Source organism: Hevea brasiliensis, chromosome 8 (assembly GCF_030052815.1).
Source record: "Hevea brasiliensis isolate MT/VB/25A 57/8 chromosome 8, ASM3005281v1, whole genome shotgun sequence".
Lineage (NCBI taxonomy): Eukaryota > Viridiplantae > Streptophyta > Magnoliopsida > Malpighiales > Euphorbiaceae > Hevea > Hevea brasiliensis.
In genome coordinates this window covers 17,420,702-17,440,905 of record NC_079500.1, presented here as the reverse complement: position 1 = coordinate 17,440,905, position 20,204 = coordinate 17,420,702, and the positions used below count along the sequence as shown (strand labels likewise).

Sequence of the window (20,204 nt, the reverse complement as noted above, 5' to 3'; positions counted from 1 at the left end):
ATCTTCTTGGGACAAGAAAATTCTCTTGAGGAGGGTATTGTTACGTATTATTGGAGGAGGAGGAGGAGAAATAGTTAGTTGAGGATATGGATGAGGATGTATTTGGGAGGGAAATATTGTTAGAAGAGCAGTTGGAATAAACTGAATCAGTTAGGAAGTTTGTTAGCTTAACTGAATTAGTAAGTAGCTCATAAGCTATTCTGTTATAAATAGGAATACTGATTTTATCAATTCATTCTATTGATGTATCAATACAAAGAGAATTCTATTCTCTTCTCATCCAAGTCTCTCTCTCTTCTCATCTAATTCTTCTTTTCTGGAGATTCCTTTTTCAATCTCTGTATTCAGAGATCGACCTAGGCTGATAACTAACAGAATCATTTTTCCCATTTAGCTCTATTAGACACCAAGTCCACATCAATATCTAAAATGTGTAAATCCTTTGATATCACTTCCTTTCATCACATTGAACACAATCATCTTGTTTTACCAGTTATAATTTCTTGAGCATGTGAAAATGAAATGGTATGGATGTTTAGGCATATTCTGTAACTTAGTTTCTGTCTCTAGTCTCTACTCTCTTGGTTCTACTCTAGAACTTAGATAAACCTGTCAGGTCTGGCACTGTTTCCAGGTTATATGGACATAGCAACCAAGAAATCAGTGGAGTTCTCATATGAAGAACTTGCTGAGGCTACTGATAACTTCAGTACGGCTAAAGAGATCGGCAAAGGTGGCTTTGGGTCTGTTTACTATGCAGTACTGAGAGGGGAGGTGTGTACTCTGCAGTTATACAATGTTTCATTTATTAAATCATTGTTGCTGAAATGTTTTGACAAGTGCAATTTTCTTTAATAGTTAGTTAATTTTTGCAATTTGTAGTATCTGTATAAGGAGGCATTATTTAAGCCAACGACATCTAAGTGGCATTCTAAACCACCAGGGGATGGATTTAAAATGAACCTGCTATGTGATTCATTTAGATTGGAGGTTACTCGAAGTTATGTAGGATAGCAGTTACTCGATTGAGAATAAACCAGTTGAATTATATTAAAGTCCTAACTAATTAATAATGCGGCTTATTTTATTATTAGTTTTTTTATTGGCAACTTTGTTTTGTGTATGAACATTTTAGATTTGAGAAACTCAGAGGACTTTCATAGCTTCATGCTGTTGTGTGGGTTTAGTCTAGTGGACACTAGGTTTGGCATGAGGAAATAAATGCCAAATTATTCTAGGGAATGAATGGAAGTAGTGGATGAACACTTCAGTTAAATTTTTGCCATCCACTTGGTGTTAAGGCTGAATTAGAAATTATAAAATATTAATTTATTTTTTCTTTAGTATCAACATCCTCAATGTTCTTAGGTAGTCATGCAATGTTTCTTTTTTTTTTTTTAAAGAAAAAATAACATAAAATATTTGTTAACAGAAAATGTTTACTGTTTCTCGTTGTAGGGTTGCAATTCTTTATTTATTTATTTGAATTTGGAGTGCACTTGACCAGAAGAATTGGGTCTATGATTTCTTTTTCTCTTTAATAGAAGAGAAAATTACACAAAAATAAGGGGATGAATTCTGGTGGTTGTTGGATTAGTGGGTGTGTTTATGTGGTTATTTTAATAATCACTTCCCTACATGTAAGTTTTTGGAAGTCTTTAAAGCGAATATTCTTCTGTTCTGAAAATTAATAGATATTTTCCTTGATTAGAATATCTTAATTCCTGTTGACTAGGAAAACGGTTTCCCTCAAAATTCCTATATATGAGACCAAAATGCCAGAACATGAGGAATGTGAGTTTCAAGAAAATATTTTTCCTAAAATGAACTCAGACTAACTTTCTTTAGCTATGCAAATATGTTTTGTTAAATGATGCATTTGCTAATTCTCTTCGGAGATGGATGCATGTGTGTTTCTTATTCTTTGGGCAGGGACACGTGCTGATTTTCATAATTCACTATATATTTCTGCTACTAACACACATACATTGGAATTTTATAAGCAGAAAGCAGCAATCAAGAAGATGGACAGGAAAACTTCAAAAGAATTTCTAACTGAACTAAAGATTTTAACACATGTTCATCACGAAAATGTGGTACACTCTTTCTCTATCAGCTATAGAAATATCATTCATGAGTACATGGATGAGTTATTGCTGCACGTAATTTTTTCTTCACTTAAACAAGTGCATCATCAACATTTTATTTTAGCTTATTTTTTCAGAATAAATAATTGTTACCATTACTTGGAAAGTTCATAATTACTTGTTATGTCAATCTTATAAATGCAGTAGAATATATGTTTCATTTTGCTAAGTAAAATAAAATAATTAAAGTGGTCCAAGTTTGAGATTCCAGTCTCTATTGACCTTGGCAAAATTATGTCATTGGCTTGCATGACCAAGGAGTGGGAACGATCTAAATTCACCTGCTTGGCAATTTCGATAGAGTATTACGCCTCATATCTTCTTTACATCAGTTTTGATATGAGAAGTTGAATGCACCACTTACTCAAACCTATACATGTTCTTTGCTTTTGGTGGCAGAATCTAAAACAATTTATGTATTTGTTTGTGACGACTGCAGGGATCAGTTCACGAGATGTTGACGTCAAACAACAATAGAAATATTTACAATTTGAGGCACCACTGAATTTTCATTTTTTGGTTATAAAATGTTTATTCCCTAGGAATAAGCAACTTTTTGGGAAGTCATTTCCATGGAAATTGTATATTAAAGAATTTCATTCACACATTTCTGTTTTCTCCTCAACAATTATTTTCATGTTTAGTTCACTCACTAATTTCTTAGGAAATATGATGTACCATTAACTTATCAACATAAATTTATTTTAGGAAAGTATTTTATGAAATGTCTTCCTAGCTACTTCCGAGGGAAGTGCAACTTACTGACCCCCTCCTCCGCTTGTAAGTTGGTTCCTAGATTCAAGGGAGTTGAGTGGTGACTTTACACTTTCATAGCAACTAAACATGATGTAGGCGCCTTCTAGTACGCTGCACTTACTGTGAAACAAATGAGCTGTAGAAACATACTTCCTGTTGTATCCAGAAAATATCATGAACCTTTAGAAGATCAAAGCTCTGCCATATACTTTGTATTTATTACCAGAAGGTATGTTGACAGTGATTCATGACCTCTAATATTTTTCATTATTAGAGGTCACAAAATTAGTTGGATTAGCATCAGTGTTTCCTGCTAGTAAGATTTGAAGTCAGTTGCCTATTTCTTTATGGTTGTGAGTTGTGACAATAGCTCATAGCTGTACAAGTTGATGCGCGCAATAGTTCTGTGTAATTCTGTGGAGTCCAATTGTGTGGATGATTTTGTACGATTTTGGGGTTTTTTCTTTGCCTTCTTTTTACCATATGACACTATCTATGTTTATTGCAGGTCCAATTGATTGGATATTGTGTAAACTCTCTTGGTTCTTCTCTTTTTCTAGTTTATGAATACATGGAGAATGGCAACTTAAGCCAACATTTGCATGACTCCGGTGAGACAACAAGCATTCTCTAGATCATTCCAAGTGGTAATGGGCACCCTATAATGGTAGCCTAACAATACTTGTTTCCAGGGAAGGATCCATTGCCATGGTGTACTAGGGTACAAATTGCCCTTGATTCCGCTAGAGGCCTTGAATATCTGCATCATTTTACTGTTCCTGCTTATATTCATCTTGATGTTAAGCCAGCAAACATATTAATTGACAAGAACTACCATGGAAAGGTGGCATTTACATACTCTTCTGTGACTGTTATCTGTTTCAAAGCCTTTTAAATTGCCATAACATATCGTTTGTGATATAGGTTGCAGATTTTGGATTGGCAAAACTAAAAGATTTGGATAGAAACGCACTGCCGAGCACACGTCATCTTGTGGGTACATTTGGATACATGCCACCAGAGTAAGATAATTATTACATTTGACATTTGGATACATTTCCATGCTATCATATATTTTAGTTAACATGATACATTTGTGCAAGGAGGTATTTCTAATTATGGTTCGAGCCTAATCGTTGATTTTCAATGAATACCTCCTAAATTGTAGCTCAATGACCAAAAGGAAAAGGAAGAATTTTAGTTAGGAAATCAGTATGGAGAAATGGAATCAATGGGATAGATGGATAATATAGACCATGTGAAAACATTTTTTTTAATACTTTTTTATTTAAAAAAAAAATTTACGTAATGAAATAGAAAGATGCAATTATTTATTATGATAGGAAATGGGGCTAATTTTACTTGTGATCACTAAATTTTTCACTAGCTTCCATTATGACTACCAAAGAATTTTTCTGTGCCATTAAAATTACTTTATTAAAAATTAGTCACAGCTAAATCAGTATATAACCGATTTTCTAATTTGGAGATGCTAATATGGCATTTTTACACTCTTTTTGGTAGCAAAAGTTGCTCATGAGGGGTCCAATTGATTGGAAGTCCTCCTCCTTCTTTCAAAGTTTTGTTTCATAGCAATTTCATTTTGAAGTGACTTAAAATTTTAACTCTGGATTTAGATTTCATGCTCCTTTCTGCATGAATTTGTTCCGCTTCATATCCTAATTGCTATCCTTCCCTTAACTCACTCTGATTGCTGTTCTGATTCTGGATCTCTCTACCACATTTCCATCTTTCAATAACCTCTTTCTTTCTCTCCCCAAACTCTCAAATCTTTGTCTTCTCTTCTTTGTCCTTAAACTACCTCCTCTACAAAACCCCAAAATGCCAACTTTGTTTATAGCCGCTATCACTATCTTATGCCACCAAAGTCACTCTTAGTTTCTCCGTTTGCTTCATTGCCCATCTCTTCTTTCTAAATACATCCCTTCTCTTAGTAACTTGTTCATTACCCAAAAACATTAGAACTTTAAATTAGTATGTGTGTGTGTGTGTGTTCTCTTAGTAACTTGTTCATTACCCAAAAACATTAGAAGTTTAAAATTAATATATGTGTGTGTGTGTGTGTGTGTGTGTGTGTGTGTGTGTGTGTGTGTTATCTTAGTAACTTGTTCATTACCAAAAAACATTAGAAGTTTAAAATTAATATATGTGTGTGTGTTATCTTAGTAACTTGTTCATTACCAAAAAACATTAGAACTTTAAAATTAATATATCTGTGTGTGTGTGTGTGTGTGTCGCGAAAGTGTGTAAACTAAAAAAAAATAAAGCAAATACATAAAACAATAATATTTACGTAGTTCACCCTCAGTATAGAGCTACATTCACGGACATACCATCTTCCACTATCATTAATAATAATGCATCAATTACAAGCTCAAGTTATACTATCCATCAATCCAATTACACTCAAAAGAACCCACAAATATATATATTATTTAGTCCTCTCAATCTCCTCTAGATATAACCCACTTTAAATCGAAGTGTGTGTGTGTGAGATACATTCACGGACATACCATCTTCTACTATCAATAATAATAAATCATTAATTACAAGCTAAAGTTATATTACCCATCAATCCAATTACACCAAAGAGAACCCACAAGTATATATATTAGTTTGTCATCTCAGTCTCTTCTAGACATAATCCAGTTTAAGTGTGTGTGTGTGCGCGCATGCGTGCGTTCTACTATTAATAATAATAAAACATCAATTACAAGTTCAAGTTATACTGCCCATCAATCCAATTACACCCAAGAAAACCTACAAGCATATATATTAGTTAGTCCTCTCAGTCTCCTCTAGACATAACCTACTCAATACTTCTATTTATAGGGTTAGTCTCCCAGTTTTAATTTAATTAGTAATCTTACTCAATTAAGGAATAATATTAAAATAGGAGTTTTACTCTCTATAAGAAATAGGAAATATACCTCAATATTTTTCCCACTCAAATTAGGAAAAAAATCTCTCCCCAAATCCCATTAGGATTTTAAGTCATAATTTTCACAATATATATATATATATTCGTCATTAATAAGTCAATTCAATACTCCAACAATGCTCAATTGTGATCCTCTTTAGATAAGTATGTCGACAAGTTTGTTCCAATTCCTTTTCTAAAGATTTTTTAAGTGTTGTTAAATTTAATGATTTAGAAACCTCAAATAAAATGTGTGATTAATGCGCATATGAGATATCATAAATCTGTTTTTAAAGGCTTTGTTTAAGAGGCAATTAAAAGGGGAGCTTTGAGCTTTATGGGTCATGAGATGAATATGAAAACTTTGGGTTTTATTTGTCCAGTTTTGGGTGAAGATTTGATGTGGATTGCACTCAATTTTTTTTTTTCCTATTGTGAAGTGAATGCAAAATGTTGCTATTAGCAATTTTTGGCAATATGTAATGTCGAAAAATTTTAAAATACAACCATTATATGTACACATAAGCATTTCATAGCTTTTTATTGTTGCCTGCCACATAATTTTCACTAGGAAACTAGTGCTAGCAGGTGGTTTTAAATAAATAAATAAATAGTGCTAGTAGGTAACATTGCACCAACTAAGATAAGTTAAATTTTCATTTATTTTAATGGCACCATTTTTTCTTTAATGATCACAATGGAATTAGCCAATAATTCAGTGAGTATGGGTATATTTAGCTCGGGAAATGATGGTTTCGAGAAAGATGGATATAACAGAATCTAATGTCAAGTTAAACGTATAGTCACTGCTCAGGCAGTGGGAGTTTGAGGGTGTATTGTTTTAGAAGAAACAAAAGATTTATGTATCTAATCTATTTTAAGTCGGAAAAGGTATTTCAAGAAAAAAGCCCATTAATAATTTTTCAATTATTACATTATGAAACTTTTCGTGCTTGTCTGCAGGTATGGTGAATTGGGCATGGTTTCTCCAAAAGCAGATGTTTATGCCTTTGGGGTTGTCCTTTATGAACTTATTTCTGGCAAGGGAGCTATTGTGGAGACAAATTCTAGTGTTGAATTCAAGGGCCTTTATGCATTGGTTAATTTTCTACTATTCTTACCTCTTTCTCTCTCTCTCTCTCTCAATCAATCAATCAATTTGGAGTGAAATAAAGAAAAATGACTTGAAGAGGACTTGCACACCAAGCGAGTGCCCTCAATCATGCATGCACTCTCAATTATACAATTAGATAATTGTGTAGTTAAGAGGGCATGTTCATGGTGCACACTTGTCTTTGAGAACGCTTTGAAAGTAAATAGATAGGTACAAGTTAGCTATAGGTGTAGCTTAATTTTACGAATAACAAATCAAGGGATCCATTTATTGGCAAGATTTTTAGGTGGTTTAACCATGGGAAACGTCAAGGAAGTCAAGCTACTCAATTTTTAGTTTCAGTCTATAGCTATCACGGGAGGTTGAAAAGGAGATGTACAAGCTAGTATGGTTGAAGGAAAAGAGGGGTAGGGATCTAAATTTGATCAATTATGTATATTAAAGATTATAATCAACAAGTCTTATCAGTTGATAGTAAGATCAAAGACAGATAGAGATGCTATTTTGATCAGCTGTTCAATTCAAGTCATGGGATGACTTTACAAATTTTAACATTCTTTTGACAGAGAAGAATCATAACTACACTTTTAGAATCAGATTTGTTGAAGTTAAAGAGGCCATGAAAAATATAAAGATATGAAGAGCTTGTGGCAGATATTATCCATATAAGAAGTATAAAAGTGCCTTTTCGAGATTGGAGTAGCTTGGCTAACCAAGCAATTCAATGTCATTCTAAAATTTGGAAAAATGCCAAATGATTAGAGGAAGAGCACTTTGGTTCTTATCTTTAAGTTGTATAAATTACTGTGACATTAACTGATGAGTTACGCGGTGAAGCTGTAGGAAGAGTGATTAAATTCAAACCTAGGGACACTATTAAGGTATCAGAGAAATAGTTTGGCTTTATGCTTGGTAGATTTGCAACATAGCCTATTTTTCTATTAAAATGATTAATGAAAATTTATGGGAGAGGAAGAAAGATCCTCACATTGTATTGATTGACCTTGAAAATGCATATGATATATTCTTTGATAGGTTATGGGAGGAGTACAGATGAGCTCCCCTTAACATTGGGTGTAAATTTGAGTTCGTACTTGTTCATTTATGGATGAGCTTACAAGTCATATTCAATATGATATCCCATGATGCATGTTATTTGTAGATAATGTTGTTTTAGTGGATGAAACTAGTGAAAGAGTTAACCAAAAGTTGTGGAGAATGACTTCCAAGAGTAAGGGCTTTAGTCTAAGTAGGAGTAACACTAAATTAGAACGTTTAAATATAACTGTTAATCTTAATGGTAGGATATGTGATCCAAAATTAAAACATTTGAATATAACTGTCAATTAGTGAAAACATTGCCTTTTTTGTCCAATAGGCCAACAGAGTTTCATTCCAACAAGCCCGTCAAGATGGCCTAAGGTAGAAGTTCAAGAAAGGGAAAAGGAATTATGGGGGAGGGAGGCCATGGGTGGAGAGAGGAAAAATAATTGCCATGGGTGGAGAGAGGAAAAATAATTTTTTATCTATAAATATAATAAAATATTAATTATTTTATTTTATTTTTGACAATTTTTGTTGACTAAATAAAATTGCAACAAAATATTTTAATTTGGCATAAATTGTCAAAATTGAGATTAAATTGTAATTTTGAAAAAAGGTTTGGATTTTTTTTTTTAGTTAGGCCATTACAAAAATGCATGCCTTTGAGGTTTGGCCTAAACCACAAGTTGGTTGATCTATTTTTAATTTGAAACAATTAAGTTTCATATGTTTGACTTTATTAACAAAATCACCATTTTGTCTAAATTCAACTAAAATTGTTGTTACTGTGAGATGAAATAATCAAAATATTTTCACTTGTTCTTGTTCTCCCACTCCTTGCTCTCTATTCTTTTCTCTCTCAAGTAAATTGCACTGATCGTTTTTGAACTTATGTGTTTGTTTTATTTTAATCGTTCATTCTTAATTTGTTAAAATAAAATTTTTCAACTTTGGTTTTGTTTCTAATAATTACCCTTTTGCCCTTTTTCCTTCTTTTCTCTTTCTTATCTTTATAATTAAATTAATTATTAATAATTATTATTAATAAAATTATTTTATTTTAACTAAAGTTATTAATAAAATTACTTATTGAAATTTAATTTTGTAGCAATTTGAAAAATAATAATAAAAAAATTTAAAATTTAAAATAATATATATTAGTATATGATATTTTATCAATATTTTTGTTTTTATATAAAAAATAAAAAATAATAAACAATAAATAATAATTTACAGATTTATTTTGATTAAATATTAATTTAGTGTTTGTTAAAAAAAAAGAACCTAGAAATCAAATCTGTAATTGCAAGTTAAAAAGATTTTTTTCTGAAAGATAACTAAAATTTAGAGATTTTATTTTAACGAATTGAAGTTGGGTAACTGAAATGAAGTAACCACATAAGTTAAAGGCGCTTAATGCAATTTACCCCTCTCCCTTCCACCTCGTCCCCTCCCCCACCAAACCCCCGCCCCCCCTCCCTCCCTTCCTTTCTCTCTCTCTCTCTCTCTCTCTCTCTCTCTCTAACCATATAAATTGAAGACAATCACCCTTCTCTTCCTTCCCACCACCCCTCTTCCTTCTCTCTCTCTCTCTCTCTAACCATATAAGTTGAAGATGGTCAATGCAATCTACTCCTTCTCTCACAAACCAACACCCCCCCCTCCCAACTCGTCCTCCCTTCCTCTCTTTCCTCCCTTCTATCCAGCTCCACCTCCCCCCTCCCCTCCTCTCTCTCTCTCTCTCTCTCTCTCTCTCTCTCATGCACACACACACTATGTCTATCTCTTAGTCTCAGTTTTTGTCACTCTCTCTTCCCAAAATCTCCAGAATGCAAGAATTGAATCAACAAATTGACCAATAAATTCACAAATCAATCCAACAAATCCTCAAAAATTCAAGTTCATAAATCCATAATCTAGAGAAATTAACCCAAAATTTTAAGAAATACAATTGAAATGAAAATTCTCAACAATCATAAGCTCAAGGTTTGTTAGGTGTGCATTCGTAGGAGGGCGGTTGTTGGATTTGTGTTCACAAAAGAGAAGAGAGAGAGAGCAAAAATTTAAGCTTCAAATCCCCTCCTAGTCTCTACACACTCTTTTCTAGTAATTGAGGGAATGATGTGCTCGCTATTGGGTTAGGTGGATGGATTGGAGGATGGTGGGGCAACAACAATATGAGGGTATTAAGGGCAACATGATATTGAAATTAGTTCAAAGTTTGACTTTACTTTAAGCATTGACTAATAATTAATTTAGGTTAAATTTGGATAGAATGACATTTTTTTAGCAAAAGGAAATATGGGTGACTAATTGTTTAAAATTAAAAATAGGAGAATCACATTATGGTTTAGGCCAAGCCTAAAGGGGCATTTTGTAAAATATTCATTTTATATTAGGACTAATTTACAAGTTAGTCTATAAAATATGATAAAAATCATAATTTAATCCTTTCATTTTCAAGAACAAATAAGTTAGTGGGTTAAAATCTGTAACAGTTTAGTCCATCATATTTCACTTTTTGTGCGACAGTTTAGTTCCAACAATTTAGTCTTTGAATTTGAATTATTGCTTCAATTTGCAACTGACTAAAAATATATTTTAATGGAAAGATTAATCTATTAATAAAAATATATGTTAGCTTTATCTTGTTTTTCCTTAAAATTAAAGAGATTAAATTGTAATTTTTAGCATAATTCAAGAATTAAATTATAATTACCTAAATTTAAAGTTGACTTAGCCTTATTGTGACTGATGCTACTGGCGGTCTTTGTGGTCTTAGTCTTGATGACATGTAAGCTTGCATTAAGAGGGAAAGACGAGGTGGGTGGCCTTCTGGCAGGCTACTTTGATGCTCAAGTCAGAGATCTTAGTTCTTCAGAGAGAAATTAGAGAATTTTTCAATAAAAGAGAGTTGTAGAGTTAGTCAGCGTACCTATTTCTCATCATTTAGTTGGTATTTATAGGCTTTTTTAGGAAATAGTTATTGCTTTATTTACGATAGTAATCTTGGCTAAATCTCTAAGGTGATTTCTGTAAAATCCATTCTTTATTGGATTACGTGCGTGATTATTGCTCGATTCGTGAGATCTGGCTCTTATCTGACTTACTGCAATTATTGTTCTGTATGGCTTCTGTTCGCCTTTTGGGTAAATGAAGCTTTTGTTCGGTCTTTGCCTTTGCTCGGTTCATTATATCTTTTCATTCACACTTTCTTTTTTGCTGCATTGGAAGTATTTTTGTCTTTGACTTTTCATGCTGGACATAACTTTGATTGTTTGCCTTGATTTTTTAGGTGGGTAGTATCATTAGTCTCCCTTCCCCCCCCCCCGGTTTTGTGTATATTTATGTTCGCTTTGTTTGATCGCTCGGTCGTAGTGTGACACAACTGGTTGTGAGACTTCTTTTTTAGTTATTGTGTTTTGTAACTTTTTGGGACAGTTGTCAAGCGTTCCTTGGGTGGTCATTTTGTTGTGAGCTGGCATTATTTAAAATTTCCTTGGTAAGTGAGAAGGCGGCAAGTAACAATTCATTTATTGGAGTTATTAATTGCCTTTTCTCTTTAAAACCCCCTTTTTCTCTTTCTTTTCTTTTTACATTTTCCCTTTGGTTTTTTTTGTTTCTGTAATTTTTGGGGGTGTTTCTTCCCTGTTATGATCTCCTTGGCTGCTCTGTTGAAGGTATTTTTGCACTCTGTCTCATATTTTTTTGTTTTCTTTTCATTTCCATCGGGAAAATGAGCGACTTGAGCGATATTGGCAACTTAAGTGCCATTCCCCAGTCACCTACAGTCGTCTACAGTTAGGATTCGAGTAGCTGCGAACTATTTTTCAATAAGAATCTGACAGAAGTGGTGGAGTTTCCAGAGATTATAGGTCCAAATGTTGATGGTTCGGTTCCAGATGCCGAAGTGGGTTCGTCAAGCGGGAACATGCCTAGGGAAGTCTTTGAGACATTGTCTTCTTTAACTGGGTGAGATCTTTTGGAATCTTGTAAGACTTTTGAGATATTTACCGAACGATACCGTCTTTCGCTCGCTGGAGCAAGCGGGCTAGCTAATAGTACATGTCTTCATCCTGTGCGAGTTGTGATATATGAAGAACAGTTAAAGTTTGGCTTACGTTTGCCACTGAACCCTTCGGATGTAGAAATTTTGAAGTATTACCAAGTATCTGTATCTCAAATGCATCATAATTCTTGGAGGCTTCTTTCTGGATTTCGAGCTTTATGCCAGAGGAGGACGTTGCACACCTCAGCTAGCATCTTCTCTGCATTTTTTCAGCTTAACGTTCAGGAGAATGAGGAATACTAGCATTTTCATGCTTGGAAAAGGGATGGGTTTATTTGTCGAGCTTCCCTCATCATTGAAAAATTGGAAGGATAATTTTTTTTTTTTTATAGAGGATACTATCGATGAGTAATGGGTTGGGATCCGGATGTCTTGGAATTATCTGGTGGATAAAAGGTCTGTAAATTGAGATTTTTAGAGGGCGAGCTGCAACAGATGAAGGATCAATTTGCTACTCTTCAGGATGAATTGGCTACTGCTCGGGAGAGTCACTTGTCCATATAAGCTGACCTTACTAAGAAAATCAAAGTGCTGGAGGGAGAGCTGGTTGCAACTGATGACCAAATTGTTAAAATTTATGTGAATTCGCATAATGACATGGTCGTTGAGCTGCAAAAGCGCTACCCGAGAGATGATTTCTCCTAGGTAGAAGATCTTGGAAGGGGGGAAGGAGATAAGAAAAAGGAGAGCTGAGAGAAAGAGGCAGGCAGGGGGGTGAAGGTGATGTGTAGGCCTTTTTGCCTGAAAACTTTGTAATAAATTTATGTTAAAAATAAAGAAGTTACTTTTGTTCATTCTCTTGTATGTTGAATTCTTATTGCTCAGACCCTCCGACCAAGTTAATTTTATAGACAGAGGGTAATTGGCAAGTTGCTCGGTGTTTTTAGCAATCATCTTAACTATTCAGTTAAGACGGTAATTTAATTTTGGAAAAGTAATTGTGTTTACCTTGATTTTAGTTGAGTTGTTTGTCAACACGTTTTCTGAAAAAAACTGTCATTTGGTGATCGAGCTAAACGACCTTTTGGTTTGTAAAATTTTTTTGTTTAACTTAGCCATAAGTCATGGGCTTTTACCTCTTTGATGATTTAGAAGGCCATGAGTATGGCTTCGTATTCTACTACATTGTTTGTCTCTTGGAAGGCTAGTTTTGCTACGTGCTTAAGCTTCGCTTTGTGCGGTCCTTCCATTATTATTCCGATTCCTGCGCTAGAGGAGCTTGATGCTCTATCTGTTCATACGTTCTAATGTTCTCTGATGTTATCCTTTCTTTCAAGCACTGAGGTCAGTTTGGCCATAAAGTCGATGAGTACTTGTACCTTCAATGTTGTTTTTAGCATGTATCTGATATCGTATGCTCCTAAGCTGATCGACCATGTCGCCAATCATCCGGATGTCTCTGGTCTGTGCAAGATCTTTCTTAATGGGTAATTTATTCAGACCTTCATGGTGTGTGCTTTGAATTATGGCTTCAACTTTGTCGCTGCTGACAAGACTGTGTAGGCAAGCTTTTCCAAGATGGGATAATTGAGCTCTAACCCTTTCAACACTTGACTAGTGTAAAATATAGGTCGTTGTTCTTCTTCTTTTTCTCTTACAAGGACTGAACTGATGGTCTCTTTTGTGACTACAAGATAGAGATAAAGAACCTCGCCTGATTTTGGTGAACCAAGCAATGGGGGTGAAGACAAGAACTAATTAATTTTTTCGAAAGCTACCTGGCATTCGTTGACCCATTGGAAGTTTTTTCTCATCCTTAGTGCTCAGAAAAAAAGAGGCATTTCTTAGTTAAGCAGCTTATGAATCTCCCAAGTGTGGTGATTTGTCCATTCAGTCGTACTTCCTTGATGTTGCTTGGAGGTTGCATGTCAAGGATTGCTCGGATCTTCTCTGGATTTGCCTCAATCCCTCACTCTGAAATCATGAAGCTGAGGAGTTTCCCTACTTTTACTCTGAATGTGCATTTGTCCTGGTTCAGCTTCATCCCAATTTTGTCCAGTACGTCAAATGTTTTGGCTATGTCTCTGACATGATATTCCACCTTTTCAGATTTTATGATTATGTCATCGATGTAAACGTCCACTATTCTTCCTTTCTGCTCCTTAAACATCTCGTCCACGAGTCTTTGATACGTTACTTTAGCATTCTTCAATTCAAAGGGCATTGCTCTATAGCAGTACACTCCTGAGTTTGTAAGGAAAGTAGTTTTCTTCTCATCTTGTAAATCCATTCGTGTTTGGTGATATCCTGATATTGCATCAACTAGCGATACTACTGCATGTCTTGCTATTGTGTCCATTAATTTGTCAATGCTCGGAAGTGGGTAATGGTCATTTGGGCATCCTTTGTTGAGATCTGTATAGTCGACGCGCATTCTTCATTTTCGATTTGCCTTTTTTACCAAGACGACATTCGCTATCCAGGTTGAGTATTTTACTTCCCGGATTAAACTTGCATCCAATAATTTTTTAATTTCTATTTTAATTACCTGCTGACGTTTTAATACAAATCGCCTCTTCTTTTGTTGGACTGGTTTGGCCTCAGGGTTGACATTCAGCCTGTGGGTTACTATTGTTGGATCTACTCCTTTAATGTCCTTTACCTTCCAAGCGAATGTCTTTCTTCTATTTTTAAGTGTTCGGATGACTGCTTCCTTGCTTATTCCATTGAGTGCTGTTCCAAGGCATATTTTCTTTCCTTCATTTAGTTCTTCTGTTATTGAGTTAATTGGTTAGGGTGAGATTTGGCTCTCTGGCTTTTCAAGCAATTCAATTGGCAAGGTCACCTCTGTTACTACCTCTGTTGATTTTTTGTAGCATTCCCGTACTGACATTTGGCTTCCTCGTACCACCACTATTCCTCCTGGGGCTGGTAGCTTCATGCATAGCCATTTCATGCTAATTACTATGTCATTGTCATTTAGGATCAGTTGGCCGAGGATGATGTTAGGACAAAGGAATGTTGATTGTTGTGAATTCTTTGTAGATTTCCCTTTTGTGCCCATTGTCACTTAGTACTATAGTGAGGTTTACAATTCTAAGGGCTAGAACTGTTTTGTCTCCTAGGCCAACCAAAGGATACATGACCTTGGTTAGGTTTTCTTCTTTGTGCTTGAGCTTTTCCACCACTTCCTTCGTGAAAAGATTGATTGACCTGCCTATGTCGATTAGTACTCGTCAAATTGTATACTTGTTTATCTACACAGACACAACTAATGGGTCAGTATGTGGTTGGTTTACCTCGTTGTCCCTTAGTCCTATGGTGATTGTCTCTTTACTCAATTTATTTCTATTGACGGAGAGGATTGCTCGGCTGCCACTTAGTTCAGCTGGCCTCTTGTTGCCTATTTTGCCTGTATTTGGTCCCCCAGCTATCAAATTGATTACTCTGATTGGAATTTTGTCTTTGTTTAGAATGATATCCTTGTTCTTAGGAGCAGGTGTTCTTCTATTGTCTCGGCCGTCTCTAGTAAATTTCTTGAGTCAACCATCTCTGATTAGTCGCTCTATTTCGCCTTTGAGCTGTCTGCATTCATTGGTTGTGTGGCCATGATCTTTAAGAAACCTGTAAAATTTTCCCTTATCTCTTTTACCTGTAATATTATGGTTCAGCTTCTTCAGCCACTTAACTTATTCTCCATTTTTTTGGATCGACATAAATACTCGGGATCTGGGTTCGTTCAAAGGTGTGTAGTTATGAAATCTTGTTATGTTCCGTTCTTCATTTCTATTTGATCGGTAAATCTGATCCAAGCTATTGTTCTTCCTGTTCTGTTTCTTGTCATTATTCTGCCCGGACTTCCTTTCTTCTTTGAAGACTTGTCGTTCGTCATCCAATCTGATGTACTTTTGGGCCCTCTGCATTAGTTGGTAATAATTTGCTGTAGGGTTTTTTATGAGTGAATTTGAAAATTTAATATTCATTGTCCTCTTTTTTAAAGCTTTACATGCTATCCCATGGTTTAAGTTTTTTACTTGTATTGCCTCGGTGTTGAAATGAGCAATGTAGTCTCTCAATGATTCACCCTCATGCTGTTTGACTTTTTGAAGATCAAAAGACAGCTTTTTAGTAGGTATGGAAGAGATGACCTTATTCTTAAACTCAGTGACAAGCTGGTGGAAATTCTAGATTGATCTAAGCTTGAGGTGTTGGTATCATTTCTGTGCCAAACTGATTAGTGTTGTCAGGAATACTCGGCACAGGTAGTAGTCATTCACATTTTGGAGCATCATGGTTGTTTGAAAGTTCGCAACGTGGCTCCTCGAATTTGTTGTCCCATCGTACTTATCGAGGGTAAGCAATTTGAATTTTGATGGGAATTGTTCGGCTAGGATTGGCCCGGACAGTGGAGATTCATCTCCCATGCCGATGTCATCTTTTTTTACTTGTTTTTGGTATTTTTTTACTGCTTTCACCAATCTCTAATTTATTTGTGGGTGTGGCATTTCGTCAGATTACTCCTCTTGTTCGCTCTCCACGTCTTGTCCGTTCTTTCTTCCTGAGTTATTATTTGTTGACCGGGTGACTTCCTATGTTTTTCCCTTTGCTCTGGATGGATTTGCTTCCATGATTCTTCCTGCTTCTGGGGTAGGTGTCCCTAGTGGGGCACTTGTCCTTGGGATTAAACCTTTGAGGAACGAAATATGGGCCTCCATTTTTTGGATGCACTGAAAAATCTGATCCGGTGCCATTCTTTGGAAAGGGTTTTGTTGGCTAGTATGATGTTTTGTGATGGGATTAGTACATCGGAAGGGATGGTGGGCGTGACCATATTTGGAACCAAGGATGATGCTGGAGGATCTCCTCTCAATGTAGAGGTGACAGAAATGATACCCTTGTTTGGAATCTTTAAATCTGCAGCCATTTAAGAGGAAAAACACAAATATTGCAGGAAATGATTAGGTCCAAGAATTAAAGACTACTGGTAGTAAAAAAAAAAAAAAAAAAAAAAAAAAAAAAAAAAATATATATATATATATATATATATATATATATATATATATATATATATATATATATATATATATATTGGAGAGCAAAAGAGATGATCTCGGATATAAATATTTCAGCTGGTAATTTGAGGTTTCCCATAGACGACGCCACTGATGCTATCGGCGGTCTTTGTGGTCTTGGCCTTGATGACACGTAAGCCTACAATAAGAGAAAAAGATAAGGTGGGTGGCCTTCTGGTAGGCCACTCCGACGCTTAAGTTAGAGATCTTAGTTCCTTAAAGAGAAATTAGAGAAATTTTCAGTGAAAAAGAGTTCTATAACAATGTACCTGTTATAAGCTTAGAAACAGTGTACCTGTTTCTCGTCCTTTGCTTGTTATTTATAGGCTTTTTAAGCAAATAGTCATTGCTTTATTTACGGCAGTAATCTTGGCTAAATTTCCAAGGTGATTTCTGTAAAATCCGTTCTTTACTGGATTATATGCGTGATTATTGCTCGGTCCGTGAGATTCGGCTCCTATCTGACTTACTGCAATTGTTGTTCGGTATGGCTTCTGTTCACCTTTTGGGCGAATGAAACTTTTTCTCAGCCTTTGCCTTTACTCGACTCATTACATCTTTTGATATGCACTTTCTTTTTTGCCACATTGAAAGTATTTTTGTCCTTGACTTTCCATGGTGAACATAACTTTGACTATTTGACTTGATTTTTTGAGCCGGTAGTATCAGTGAGTTTAAGTGGTGAAGAAATTTTAGGGCATATATTAAAATATTACTCCATCTATTTATTTTTATCCAATTGCATTTTGATTTTTATATAATGATTAAGAAAATGATTGGATAATCTTATTTTTATAATAACATACTAGTGATTAATTAAATCACAATTTATCTCACCCAATTAAGGATTAGTTTAATTCTTTTGTCATAATTATGGCTTCTGTTAGTGTGCCATGAAAATTACTAATAAATGATGATGTGGCAGCATAATGAGACCTATTAGTTTGCAAAAATCCCAATTTACTTCAAAATATTTCATTAAATGAAGTACATATTTTTCTAATTCAATGTACGTTGATTTCATGACATTGTCACATCTTTATTTTATTAAGAATTTTAATGAAACATTGTTGTTTTAATCTCTAATTGATAAAATTAAAAAAAAAAAACTATTTAAAATATTTGTTTTGTAAACTAAGCCTTGTTTAATGTGCTTGCAGTTTAATGATGCTCTTAATCATCCTGATACTAGGGAAATCTGCATTAGCACATTGGTTGACCCAAGGCTTGGAGATAACTATCCATTTGATGTAGTTCTCAAGGTAAAACAATGTCTATAGTTAGGCCATATGAGTTATTGCTTTAATAATTGGGTGGAATTGGGTTTAACTATATGGCTCTCACTAGCTGTTTCAAAGGTTGATGTGTTGCTTAAAGCTGACAATTTTTTATACGCTTAACATAATAATATATATGATGCTACCAGGAGTTCTAAGGGCCTAGTAATGTTACGTAAGCCTGTAATACAAAAAAATGATGAGGTGGATGGCCTTCTGGTAGGCCATTTCAACGTTCAAATCAGAAGACTAGATATGAAAGTATTGGAAGAATGATAATGAGAATTTGAGAATGAGAATATACATACCTATTTCTGGTTACTTAGTTGGTATTTATAGGCCTTTTATGAAAAAAGTTGTTGCTTCATTTATGGAGATGATCTTAGCTGAATCTCTAAGATTTTCTCCATGAAATTCGCTAATTATTGGCATGATTATTGCTCAGTACGTGAGATTCGGGCTTTGTTTGATTATTGGCATGATTGTCACTCGGTATTTCTTTTGTCCGTTTTGTTGGGTGAATGAAGGTATTTTGTTCAGTCTTGTTTTAGTCCATAGTGCTTTATTCAGCTTGCTTGATCTTTTGATCATCTAAAACAGTATTTGACTTTTCTTACTGTTATGTTATATATTTATGTAGAATTTTGACTATTTAATTTTGATTTTGGGCGAATAGTATCAATGTACTTGTAAATGAATTATGTCAATATATATTTATATTAATGTCTTTAAATGGATGAAAAAATATTTTTAAGTTGTACTTATTAATACTTTTCTCAATTTATATATTTAAATGAATGAATTGAGTGATATCTCATAAGCGTTGAGAATTTTGATGATTAGAATTAGCCATTTTTGTATTATATTAGGGTAACAAACCCTAGATAGCATTGTTAAATGCGTGCTTATGTGGATTATTGGCTTAAAAATCGAGGCAGGACTCTATTGAATTTATTTGCATGGTTCAAAAGTTAAAGTACTAGTAGTAATTTAGTAATTAAGGCCATATATACAAATGGGGTTCAATTAGATTTCTCTTTTTCTATTTATTTGTTAAAACTTTGAGATTAATAGGTTTATCTTATGCGGGAATTTGGGTTGCAGATGGCTCGACTTGCCCGGGCATGCACACGTGACGATCCGGAATCACGTCCGAGTATGAGATCTGTTTTGTACTCCTTAATGACTCTTTCATCCCTAACAGAGGATTGGCAAAAGAAATTTTAGAATTTATCTGTTATATGTACAATTATTTCGTTTTAGTCATTAATCATGATGGATTTCATCTGGATTCTATCATAAACAGTAGACAATTTATCCGTACCTTAATTTTCTTCAAATTAACGAATAATAGAGTGAAGATTATCATTTTACTATAATAAAAAAGGGTATAAACTTACGATGGATTACGTTAACTCAAGATAATATTACATGTTTTGCAGCTAATGCTCTATCTTATGATTATACAGTCAGCATGAGGCAAGAATATTTAATTTCCTCTAACAGAAAACTCATATATTTAGTTAAATATACAAATGAATACAGCTTCGTATAATTAATTTTAATTTTCTTTCCAATTTCAGGGGTTGGAAATTATTCCCTCAAAAACCTCAATGTCTTGGAGGAATCATTTTAAAACCAGATTTGAAGGGATGGTCTGCATATATTTTTTTTTTTTTAAGCAAAGAAATTTTATTAACGAAAAAGTCCAAGAAAAACTTAACCTACTATAGTCCGGCTAATCCCTGACCATCAAGTCTTTCCAGTAAAGCATGTTAAGGGAAAAGCATAATACAAACAAAATAAACAAGCATATATAGAGAAGTTGGATGTTGCAAATTCAT

General features: G+C 34.3%; 1 protein-coding gene across 4 annotated transcripts in view; it reads left to right on the top strand.

The window, feature by feature from the left end:
• Positions 1 to 19,683, top strand: part of LOC110657668 (chitin elicitor receptor kinase 1) — a 32,506-nt gene extending 12,823 nt beyond the window's left edge. Inside the window, exons 3-10 of one of the 4 annotated variants that reach the window (XM_058151401.1) lie at positions 617 to 774; positions 2,007 to 2,096; positions 3,412 to 3,514; positions 3,596 to 3,747; positions 3,828 to 3,925; positions 6,808 to 6,943; positions 18,244 to 18,345; positions 19,465 to 19,683. In XM_058151401.1, the coding sequence (XP_058007384.1) occupies positions 617 to 774; positions 2,007 to 2,096; positions 3,412 to 3,514; positions 3,596 to 3,747; positions 3,828 to 3,925; positions 6,808 to 6,943; positions 18,244 to 18,345; positions 19,465 to 19,587 (962 nt within the window). In that variant the 3' untranslated portion in view covers positions 19,588 to 19,683. The remainder of the gene's footprint in view (positions 1 to 616; positions 775 to 2,006; positions 2,097 to 3,411; positions 3,515 to 3,595; positions 3,748 to 3,827; positions 3,926 to 6,807; positions 6,944 to 18,243; positions 18,346 to 19,464) is intronic. The other 3 variants (XM_058151402.1, XM_058151403.1, XM_058151404.1) reach the window with 3 other exon arrangements.
• Positions 19,684 to 20,204: the final 521 nt, after the last annotated feature.